At 39.4% G+C, this 12706-nt stretch overlaps 1 protein-coding gene across 1 annotated transcript; it reads right to left on the reverse strand.

Moving 5' to 3' along the window:
* Positions 1 to 11145, reverse strand: LOC117307044 (carnitine O-palmitoyltransferase 2, mitochondrial-like). Its single transcript, XM_033791681.1, has 12 exons — positions 10990 to 11145; positions 10219 to 10268; positions 9646 to 9842; positions 9030 to 9089; positions 8454 to 8557; positions 6808 to 6941; positions 6052 to 6254; positions 5427 to 5700; positions 4649 to 4841; positions 4157 to 4330; positions 3641 to 3866; positions 1 to 2004 (listed from the first exon to the last, which is right to left on the reverse strand). Exons 1-12 carry the CDS (start codon positions 11068 to 11070, stop codon positions 1664 to 1666), a joined length of 2037 nt encoding a protein of 678 aa, XP_033647572.1. The 5' UTR covers positions 11071 to 11145; the 3' UTR covers positions 1 to 1663.
* Between the last annotated feature and the right edge of the window lie 1561 nt (positions 11146 to 12706).

A 12706-nucleotide genomic window follows, 5' to 3' on the forward strand; every position in this document is an offset into this window, starting at 1 on the left:
TAAATTCTTTGTATAAGTGTCTTTTATAACTGTCTGATAAAAACTTTATACATTCATGGTAACTGAAATAAATAATACACAGAGTATTACATACCGATTTTGGGTACTTTTTCAAAGTAGAAACTGGTCCCAGTTTTTACAACACTATGGAATGGAATTCATGTTCGTTGAATACACATGGCATTGCATTGTTTCTTAAACTTGAGCTAAATAACACATTCCACTTTGGTGGTGTGGGGGAGGGGGGAGTAGGCGGAAGAGTGGCTTTTGTTCTTTTCTTGAAATTCCACACAAATTTAAAGCCAATGCTTAATGCGATTCTTGCTAATTTTCATTGGTAAACGACCCAGACTGAAACACTCACTGAAATCTATAAACAGAACATCTCCAGTCAAAATAAAAAAAATAATGTCTTGTTAAAACAAAACCCTGCAATCATCCAAAAAAACAACAACAATTTAACATTTTTTATTATAACAAATCCTTGATCCACTTGTGATAAAGTTTTTGTTTTGGTGAAATAAAACATTATGAACGATTTTGAATCTTGTAGCTTACTTTTGATAAACCTGACACAGTGACACAAATGTCCTCAGAAATATTTCCATCTGGAATACGGCAAATAGTAAAATTTGTAGTGCCGTCGTCTGGCATTCTTCTGAGATTCGGTGGCAATACTCGGAAGCTCTTTAACAGAGGTTTCCCATAATGAAATATAATAGTGGTGTAAACTGAGAAGGTAGGGTCTATAATTGATTGTCTGTTCTCAGGAAACATAGTGAGTGAAGGGGGTGTGGTAGAGGGGTGGGGTGGGATAGGGTGGTAGAGTGAGAATCTCTCCTAATCATTACTTCTTTGCTTTCACCGATGGCAGGTTTGGGGTGGGGGAGGCAGAGTGAGGTTGTCTCCTGATCACTACTTATTTGCTTTCATCACTGTGGTTGTGGTCAAGACTTCGGAGCTGGGTGGGGAGTGGCCGAGTGACAATCTCTAAATCACTACTTTGCTTTCACCGATGTTGTCGCGGTCAAGACTTCAGGGTTAGGGACGGGTAGGCAGAGTGAGATTCTCTCCTAATCACTACTACTTTGCTTTCACCGATGTTGTCGCGGTCAAGACTTCAGGGTTAGGGACGGGGAGGCAGAGTGAGATTCTCTCCTAGTCACTACTACTTTGCTTTTATCACTGTGATTGTGGTCAAGACTTCAGGGCTGGATGGGGAGTGGCAGAGAGATTCTCTCCTAATCACTACTTCTTTGCTTTCATTGATGTGATTGTGGTCAAGACTTCAGGGCTGGGTGGGGAGGCAGAGTGAGATTCTCTCCTAATCACTACTACTTTGCTTTCATTGATGTGATTGTGGTCAAGACTTCAGGGCTGGGTGGGGAGGCAGAGTGAGATTCTCTCCTAATCACTACTTCTTTGCTTTCATTGATGTGATTGTGGTCAAGACTTCAGGGCTGGGTGGGGAGGCAGAGTGAGATTCTCTCATAATCACTACTTCTTTGCTTTCATTGATGTGATTGTGGTCAAGACTTCAGGGCTGGGTGGGGAATCAGAGTGAGATTCACTCCTAATCACTACTTCTTTGCTTTCATTGATGTGATTGTGGTCAAGACTTCAGGGCTGGGTGGGGAGTGGCAGAGAGATTCTCTCCTAATCACTACTTCTTTGCTTTAACCGATGTCGTAGTGGTCAACACTTCATACATATCCTCCCAGCTACTATTGATACACTCAACAAAGTCTTCCACGCTGTGTGAGTCTGGGTAACTCGTTATATTCACCCCCAGGTTATCATCCGAGACGCTGTACCCGATACCGAACCCATTGGGCGTGACTGGAGCGAACCCACCGATCAGCACGGCCGGGCTGGACAGCGTACTGGTGGACAGAATGATGTGATTGATATCCGAGTAGGCGGGGTCGGTGAAGATGTCGGGTTTCATGAGGTCTGTTTCCGTCAGTTTCCGTAATCCGAAGAGATGACGATCCCAGCCTTTACCTACGGTTGGAGGAGAAGAAAGATTGTTTTGGTAAACTCTTTGGAACGTAAGGGATTTGTCTACCCCTTGGTTTTTCTCTCTCTATTCATGTATTTCCACTTGACTGTTTATGTTGCCCTGTTCTTGTGTGTTGTCATTTAGCCTTCGAGAACGACTCTGCTAAAGTCGAAATGTCACACCATTACCTATTTCGTGCATTTATACCATAGGTCCTTTTGGTTGGTAAGCAGTTTGCAACAGCTTCTTCTAGTTATGACCAGTCTATGATATCAGCGACTTTGGAGAAAACAATAAAATAAAAAGCGTGTGCCATGACTTAGTGCTACCAGTGTTCACTTGAAGGTTTTAAACTTTGACCATTTTACATCAAGAGTTTTTCGCTCTCAAGAGATTTTGACGACGGAGAGACAATTAAAAAATGTCTTGGAAAGCTTGACCTCTGACTTCATTAACCCATGAGAGCCTCTTTAGTGAAGTTGTAATGTGGAATGGTCCAGGACATCAAGGACATTGACATCCCCCCAGGGCATTGCCACGACTTAGTGTTACCAGCGTTCACTAAAGGGTTTTTAACTTTGATCATTGTTCCCCAAGAGATTTTGACAACAGAGAGAAAACTTGACTGCTTCTTTCACTAACCCATAAAAGCCTCTTTGGTGTAGTTGTAAAGTGGAATGGTTCAGTCCAGGATATCAAGTGCTTTGACTCCCCCCAGGACATTGCCACGACTTATTGTTACCAGCGTTTGCTGAAGGTTTTTTTACTTTGATAATTTTACATCAAGAGATTTTGACAACAGAGAGAAAACTCCAAATATATTAGAAAGCTTTCCTCTTCTTTTACAAACCCATGAGAGCCTCTTTGGTGTAGTTGTTATGTGGAATGATCCAGTCAAGCACATCAAGGAATTTGACTTCCCCCCAGGGCATTGCCGTGACTTAGTGTTACCAGCGTTCGTTTTAACTTTGATCAGTGAAATTCAATATTCTTGAATATTATTCTTGAATATTAGAAACTTGAGCACTTCTTTCACTAACCCCTGGGAGCCTCTTTATAGTAAAGTTGAAATGTGGATTGATCCAGTCTAGGACCAAGACTTTGAATTCCCACAGGGTATTGAAAACTTAGTAATACCAGCGTTCACTTAAAGACACTGGACACTATTGGTAATTGTCAAAGACCAGTCTTCTCACTTGGTGTATCTCAACATATGCATAAAATAACAAACCTGTGAAAGTTTGAGCTCAATTAATCATCGAAGTTGTGAGATATCAATGAAAGAAAAAACACCTTTGTCACACCATGGTCACACGAAGTTGTGTGCTTTCAGATGCTTTATTTTGAGACCTCACATTCTACATCTGAGGTCTTACAATCAAATTCATGGAAAATTACTTCTTTCTCGAAAACCACTCCACTTCAGAGGGAGCCGTTTCTCACAATGTTTTATACTATTAACCTCTCCCCACTACTCCTTACCAAGTGAGGTTTTATGATGATAATTATTTTGAGTAATTACCAATAGTGTCCACTACCTTTAAGGGTTTTTAAATTTGATCATTGTACATCAAGAGATTTTGACAACAGAGAGAAAACTCCAAATTTATTAGAAACTTGAGCACTTCTTTCACTTACCCATGAGTGCCTCTTTGGTGAGGTTGTAGTGTGTATCGGAACAAGCCTTCATCAGGGCTCTCTTCTCCTGTGCGCTGACCCCCGAGTCTTTTTGAAAGGCCTCGGCACATCGCTTGGTATCCATCGTCGCTGGTCGTAGTGTCTCAGTTCGGCCGTGCTTGAAGGCTGACGTACTGGCAGACTCATATGTAGCGGTTGTCTGCCCTGTTAGCCTGTAGTACGCCATCTGGACAATCAAACAGAGTTTAAAATATATTAGAATTCCCCTGAAAATTATTCCCTTGCCTTTCAACAGCACTTCAAAATGGAACCACAGTATTTTTAAATATGAGACCCACGTATAAAGCCACTCATCCAGATTTTACGTGAGTTCCATCCTGTACAGTATACCGCTCAGCCATGGCACCCTAAAAAACACTGAATAAGATGTTGCCTTTTCCCCTCCCTCACAAGTCAGAAAAGAAACAACAAAACACTGGAAGGAGTCTTAAAATAATGATAAATTTTGACGATCACCTGGAATGATAGCTGCATCAGGGCATCAGGACTGATATCAGTCGTCTTGATGAAGTCTCGGCCGTACAAGAAGTTCTGTTTGGCGCACACGCTGAGCCTTGTTGTCATGGCGATAAAATTGTCCTTCGCCGTCTTGATCCCTTGGACGATTCCTGCGTCAAGATCAAAGTTCATCTGAAAGAGGAGGAAAGCAGAGTAAAATGTAAATGATTTTGTTTTGAAAGACAACATATCACTGGTTAAATTGTTCTCATGCATCAACAAAATCTTCACCTCTTTTTGAGGCAGCACTCGCCTTACATTAAATACAATATTTTACTACATTCTTGTAAACAGGGGGTTAACATGAATTTATACTGAAACCTCTCACATGAAAAAATAAATTACTAAAAAATATGTTTTACAATGATGCTTTCTTATGAAGCATAAACACTATTTAGAAATACAAAAAAAACAGTCAGTCCAATTAATAAAATCTATCACAACTCATACCCTCTGGACATTCTGTGAAGCGTCTTCCCTGCTCGGTACTGACTCCGCCCCTACGGCGGGGTTCTCCGAGTTATCCTTGTACACCTCGTTGAAGAATCTTAAGACGGCCACACCGTCTCCCCAGGCATGCTCAAAGTTGACTCCCATCATGCCATTCTTGCACAGGATGACCTGGATGGACTTATCAAACCACCTACAAATCAAGTCAATAATACAGTGCATTGGAAAAACAAGCATATTTATAAGTAAGATTTGAAACTTAGCATGGTGGAAATTTCCACCGTGCTCTTTATACAATATAATAAGGTTTGTGGTAACACCATGTAATGATGGCCACTAAATCATTTGGGGTGGTCCAGGTTTCTCCAGAAGATGACTAGAGCATACTGATCGCAGCGTCAAGTTGAAACCTACAGTTCTTTTCAGAACCACCCCAACCCATTCAGAGATTATCATTGCATAGTGTTTCTGTAAACCTTAACTATGAAGCATGTTTATATGGAGGTACAGGAAGGAGGCCAGCCCTCCAAAAAACATATGAGGTCAAAATTATGATCTCTTACACTTGATGAAATGATTTTAGAGGGTCTGTAGACGCTTGGTAATGATTCTGAAAATGAATGGCAATACAAATTTACTTTAAGAAGTACAGTACAAACTGGAATGTCTTCATTGTCTTCTCTACAAAAAAGTTGATGCAAAAAGTTGGTGTGATGTTTCCATAAGGATGCTTTCCTGACTATCGTATTACGATAATTAAGAAGACTATTATTTTTACCTGTTACTTGCGTCTCCATACAGCATCAGCCTCGTCATGCTTTCTGGGGTGTCAGGCGATGCCTCATCCAGACACACACATAGCATGGCCGTGTCGATGAGTCGCAATGATTCCACATTAGCTGCACTGCTATCGGCAAGATGTTTGCGTAGACCGGCCCACGTGTCTCGATTCTCACTGGTCAGATAGCCCAGGGGATTCTCGGAGGGTGTGGAGGGGTCTTGTAAGATGTAGCGGATGTTGGCATGGATGACGGAGGGGGGAAGAATATTACCTGGGATTGAAAGGTAATGGAAAAAAGAAGTTGAGAACTAGTCATATACAATACCATAGTCTTTTGGAAATAACCTGCAGTACCTAAAACACATAGTTCATAGAACTGAGACGTTGATGAATATTTTCATTATATATTTTTTTCTCGGGAGTTGAAAAACAAAAAGGAAAGAACAAGTTGAGAACTAGTCATAAAAAATACCATAATTTGGTCTGTGTGTATATCAGGGATAGGCTCAGCTGAACACAAAGTTGCCACAGTTTTCAAGTATTTAGCCTTATGAGAAAGACACTGCAAGTATCGAAAGGTCAGACCAATTTGCCCTTGTTATACAGACTCTGCGATTCTTACCATCTGTATCCAAGACGTCGAACGTGAAGAAGTGGCCGTTCCTAACAACGAGCACATGTCTTGCACTCGGGTCCGTCACAAAGTCGTCTCTCACAGGCAGCGGGATACGGGAAGAATTGAATAGTCTGAAGTACTGACTCATGTCCAGAGGAAAGGCCTTGTTAAGGATGGCATAGTAGGAAGCAATCGACTTGGGCATCCGACTAATTTCAGAAAGAGGAAAAGTAATGCAGAAATTGAACAAGAGAATGCTGAAGTTGTTTATTAACTGGTATTACAGTACAGCCGTTATTGTCTGGTTCCCTGTGTACAGGAGCCGATTTCTCAAAGAGTTAAGATTCATCTTAACTTTCTATCAATCTTAATTGCTAAGGGACATGTGATGTCACAATGCAAATCACCATGGCAATACCGCACAACTCATCTAGAGATGAATCTTAGTGCATTGTGAAATCGATCACTAAATAGTTTACCCCACATTTCATAAACATGTGGCCAGACATGTTTTTTCCCCTTTCAATAATATGTTCAATTTGAGGTGAATATACCCAGTGCTCCCAGAGTCATAAAGAAAAAAAATACAATCCACAGGATTCGAACCAACTACTCCCACATTCTCTATCCCCGATAAAAATGCATCAGCAACCCCCCCCCCCTCCAACCCAACCCCCCCTGCCCCCCCCAAAAAAAACAAGTCAACTTGGATCCGATGTGAACTAAGACACAATACATCTTTTAGTTGTGGCCCTTTTTCACCTTGCTGTCCTCTTGAAGCTGTCTAGTTCAGTCTTCTTAGGATTCAGATGAAAGAGTTCCGGCTCTAGTTTATTTGCTCTTAGCGTCTTCATCAGCTTAGCGGCAGACACAACCATGTTAGTGGCTCTGATCAACTAAAGTAAATAGAAGAAGGTTTGAAATTGCTGAAAACCGATATTTTCTATTATATACCACACGCATAGATCCTTTGTCGAACTTGGTGGACCAAGCATCACATGTCCTACATTTTTGTTCAAAGAATTATTATTATTATTATTTTTTTATTATTTATATAGCGCCTAATAACTAACACTTAATTCTCTAAGCGCTTTACATTAGTGCCCTGGTCATAGGGCCAATAACATCCCTTTTTAATGTTTCTCAGCTCCCTTGGGAGTATACAACCTGGGCAACAGTTTATATCGCTCCAAAGGGTTTTTCATTCACAATATCAACCTCTACCCTCGCAGGTACCCATTTATTCCCCTGGGTGAAGAGAAGCAATTATAGTAAAGTATCTTGCTCAAGGACACAAGTGTCACGACCGGGATTCAACCCACACTCCGGTGAAAACGCACCAGAACTTGAATTTGATGCTCTTAACCACTCGGCCATGACATTCTTGAATGTTGATTCTATTCAACCAAAACGGCCTTTTTCAGGTATGGCGGACGTGATAGGAGTGTACTGTTTGGTTTGGGTGTATACGCACAAATTTACCCAAACCTTATAGTGTTGTAGCATTGTGTCCGCCATGAGGTATGGCGGATGTGATAGGAGTGTACTGTTTGGTTTGGGTGTATACACACAAATTTACCCAAACCTTATAGTGTTGTAGCATTGTGTCCGCCATGAGGTATGGCGGACATGATAGGAGTGTACTGTTTGGTTTGGGTGTATACACACAAATTTACCGAAACCTTATAGTGTTGTTGCATTTTGTCCACCGTATCTTAAAAAGGTTTATTGAATTTGACCTTTCGGCTGGCAACAATTTTCTTATTGTAATGTACAGAGCCATTTGATTTTGATGTCTAATAATAATAAAATAATGTATATTTGGTTTGCGGTAACACCATGTGTGTATCTACTTGCCAGGTAGAGTTGTTCTTAGGGAACTGTCTCCTGACGATTACTAGAGCAAGCTAGTCGAAACGTTGAGACCAATTTTCAGAACTGACTCCGCGGCAGTACAGTTAATTACGATCCTATAAGCTAAAGTAGTAGTCCAGTCTAATTTCTATACCGCCCTGGTAATAGTTAAAAAGCAGGACAGTTCTTTTCAGAACTGAGAAGTCTCCCGAACCTCCGATTATCTACTCCACGGCAGTAGAATAAAGCAAGACAGTTCCCTAAGAACAACTCTACCTGGCAAGTAGATACACACATGGTGTTACCGCAAACCAAATATACATTGATACCTCACCATGCAATGCCTAAAATCCTATATAATAATAAAATAATAAATCTTATAAAGTGCTTGTATCTAGAAAAAAAGTGCTGGTATCTAGATGTTACCGCAAACCTTTCTATTATTGTAATTTTTTCTCTCTGTAATGAGGACTCTATCTATTGAACAAAAAAGCGCATTAAACGTAGTTCAACATTGGAACCCCTCTTTAATTTATAAGATTTTAAAGTTTTACCTGGTCCATATTCTCTGGCTTGGGATCACTGTTGTACGTAATGAACGGGTTAGCACTGAGTACAATGGATTCCCTTGCTTTCAGGTACATGTCAAACCAGGCACCTGTGATAATGAAAACATTAAACAAAACATAAACTCGATACAAAAACTATAAACTGCATTCATGTGTGTACTGTCAGAATGTATAGATGCAATCACACTTCAATTCAATTCAAACTCACATTTATTTCCATACTTCATGAAAACAGTACAAAGCCATAACAACAATGTATAAAGAAGTAACCAACAAACAAGGCTCTTTTACAAGGCATAGAATATGTAAATCACTATATATCATGTGGGCTGGAATATCAACACCACATGGTATTGAATGGTCAGACAGTAGGAGGGTTGACTATGTACCCTGTCTGCGTTCAGTGTATAACATGAACTGGGCTGGAATATCAATTTATACCTTATCAATGGGACTACACAACAAGGAAAGTGTGATAATTAACTTGCACCTGGGGATATCGGTCAATTAATTTAAAATTTACGCAGACAAAATTGAAAAACACTGTTTAGTTTTGTTTACCTGAGATGTAGTTTGTGTGTTTGTTCTGTCTGTCCTGTATCTTCAGCAAGGTATGCAAATCTGAAACGTAACAAAATATTCCTCAGATATTAGAGTCGTCTTTGTTTCAAAAGCTTACTGCAATCTCAAGTCAAATAAAAAAAAAAATTATTGTAAATATATAAAATTTAGGGCCTACACGTTTAAAATTGATAAAAGCTCCAGAACGGGACAGTAAACATGTAAAACAAAGTCATCTGTATTCTACAAGGGCATCACCAGATGGGCTGTTGTTGTCTTTTCTGTGGGGGTAAAAATAATTGGGACAAATACTAAAATAATAAAAGTAGCTTCGAACATAGCGCTCAAATCCATCACTCAGTGACATGGTGCTCCCCTGGTCACTGGGCCATTTATGTCATTCCTGAAACATATCAACACCCTGTGTATCTTTGCCCTCACAAGTACCCATTTACCCCTGGGTGGGGAGAAGCAATTATAGTTAAGTGTCTTGCTCAGGGGCACAAGTGTCACGACCGGAACTCAAACACACACTCTGCTGAACAGAAATACCAGAGCTTGAGTTCGGTGCTCTTTTCCGCTCTGCCATGACACCTCCTTTATAAAAGAATCTCACCAGGTCCTTCGTTCCTCTGGAAGTCGTTGACGATGGCTTTAGTACGGGCGAATTGCTCGTCTGTCAGGAGGGGCCTTTGAGAGGCCAGGTACCGCCTACAGGTGTCTGGTAGCTTGGGAATGGGAAGCCGGGGTAAGCTGTTCTGGAAATGCATCGTTGGGATGATGGACTCATGGAGGTAGTCATCAGATGATGAACTGGAAATAAACATTGTTTATAAAAATTAATTTGTTTATGCTTTTGAAATATTTTGTTTACAGCTAATCTGTTTGACTTCATTGAGATAATTCCTTTGCAGCACATGCTTAGGGCTATGCGGCATCACATAAATGCAAGTATATATAATGTTCAATTTGTCTTGTCCTACACTTTTATTGCACCACTGGTCACAGCGTCTTGCACAGCACATCATCCCAGTTTAGCTCTTACCAGCTGTAAAGGGATTATTTTACCAAGTATCAAGTTTCAAAAATTAATGCCCTCTAGCGCTGACAAGTTTTTGTGTGACTACAAGTACTCATGATTACACCAACATTTTGGAACCAAATTATAAAAAAATTAATTATGACCTACCTGTAATATTTACCCCTATTCCAAACTCCAGAACATGATGATAGTTGAAACTACACAGACAAATAAAGCATACGTAATAATTACAAACCAATCATTCATTGATCAACCTCATCCAGAACGTTAATAAGTGGTAGAAGGGGACAGGGTGCATATTCCAAGATGGCTGCGCCGTGTAAGAATCGAGGAAATTAGAGTCGGAGAAAGGTAACAAAGTCATCGTTAAAAATTTCTTTTTACAATTTTATTTGTTTCACTTTTCATTTTCAATACACACAAAGCAAGCTTACTAGAGTTATGTGAACACATTCAGCCGGTTTATACTGCCGAGTGGCTCGTAGGGGAGGCGCCAGAATTTTTGTATTTTTGGTTATTTCTTAGCTGCATGAGGGAATGGTGTGGACGTGTGGCTAGGGATTCAGCTAGCCTTGGCCACATAAAAGTGGGGCTAGGGTAGGATGGGGGGATGACGTTCACTCAGAAATCATCAATATTTTTGTTGTTTATGAATCTGCTGAGTGCTAGTAACTAATATTTGTTTGTTTATAGTTAAAAATAGAGAGTAAAAAGTTACAACAAGAGTGACATTATTGTCTTTATTTATATGTAATAACGGTAAACACAACAAATTGGGACCCCAACCTAACAGCCCCAGCCCGACACGCCCCCAATTCACCACCACTTTATCATTTTGCTTGCATTTTTAATTTTTTTAGTAAATAAAATATTTGTTACCACGGTTTCTACAAACTAAAAAATGAGGACGAAAAGTACCCTGTTTTTCTTCAGAAGTATATCTCTGTAGTGAGTTTTTGACACATCGATCACGGAGCGGAAAACGTTAATTCCAGCCATTTTAGTAACTAGTTAAACAGAACAAGAGAGAAGTCCTTTCACCCATACACCGTCTCCGTATAGTTCCAAAAAGGTAACTGGTGTGCGACCTAAATGCTTGACCCGCTGCCGCTTTGTCCATAGAGAAGTTGCAGCTACTATTTACCTTTTAGACTCACACTTATGAACCGGAATAGTCGGGTACTTATACTTGTGAAGCGATTATATCGCGGATTATGACTCTGGGATTCGTACAAAGAGTTTTTAAAACACGAAATTTGGTACCTCCGCACGATATTTCATATTTTCGTCAACGAGCGTCAACAATGGTCGCTCAGTGCTACTGGTCAATGCCTATACAGTATAGAAAACTGAACAACATCGGAAGTACTAAAAACGAATAACTTTTGTCATAATAACAAAATGTAGGTCAAATTAATTGAATTGTTAATGCTTTAGTCGATCCATCAAACTTTAATGGTTACATATCGACTTTCTGAATATCAGTTGTTTTGAAAAAAAATAAAAATAATAAACATTGCATTGAACAAAAATGTACCTAATATGATCCACAGATAATAAATTTAGTGTTAAATCTTGCAGCTTTACTAGGCCCACTAATTAGTTCCTAATTACATTTATTTTGTGTTTTTTGTTAATAGCAAAAGTAGTCACTTTAAAACGCAATTTACCTCGCATAATTAACAAAAAAATTAATTTTAGTGTTTAATAATTAAGACCATTTCATAACACATCGAAATATTCCGTTGCAGCTAATTAAACCAACAAATTAATCATAATGACACCCATTTATAGGGTATGGGTTTTGTCTCTTTTGAATAGGACTATCACAAAAAACAACAACATAAGTAGTCACTTTGAAACAAATTGTACCTCACATAATTAACGAAATTGTTAATTCGTTTTGTTTAATCATTAAGACCCTTTTATAACACATCGAAATATTTCGTTGCAGTTAACTAGACCAACTAATTTGTGCCTAATTAAACCACTTTATATACTGTGGGTTTTGTCTCATTTGCTTTTTATCAACGAAATAACGTAATAGTTACTTTAAAACAAAATGTACCTCACATAATTAACAAATTGTTACTTTTTAGTGTTTAATCATTAAGACCATTACATAACACATCGAAATATTTCGTTGCACTTAATTACACAAACCAGTTAGTTCTTAAAACTGTTAAAGACTGTTCCCCAAAGCGCCTGCCATGCTGACCTTGCCCGATTCCAGAATCAGTGTACAGAGGGATAAACAAACATTTCACAGTTTGAGAACCCGGGTCTATTTTTACCCAACCTGTGCATTCTTTGTAAATATTGGCAGCAGTTGGTGGTTTCCCTAAGTTACCCCTTTTTGTTTGCTTTGCTCTGAACTCCTATTGTCCTGGTATAGGCATTTGGGTGTAGAGATATTTGTAGGACAGCTTTTTTCTGGGTCATGTTTGTTGTACCAGGGACTACCTGTGCTAGCTAGTGTTGGGTGTTTTTGATAACTTGCTCAACTTGGATCATCAGGTTTATTTTATTTTTATTTTTTTTCTTCTTCTATGTAATCTGTTTTGGCTGATATAGGCTGTTAATGCTCAAGCAATGTCTTTTTAGGTTCGTAACCGTTTATAAAATGCAAAAAATA

This window comes from Asterias rubens, chromosome 2 (assembly GCF_902459465.1).
Source record: "Asterias rubens chromosome 2, eAstRub1.3, whole genome shotgun sequence".
NCBI classification, from domain to species: Eukaryota; Metazoa; Echinodermata; class Asteroidea; order Forcipulatida; family Asteriidae; genus Asterias; species Asterias rubens.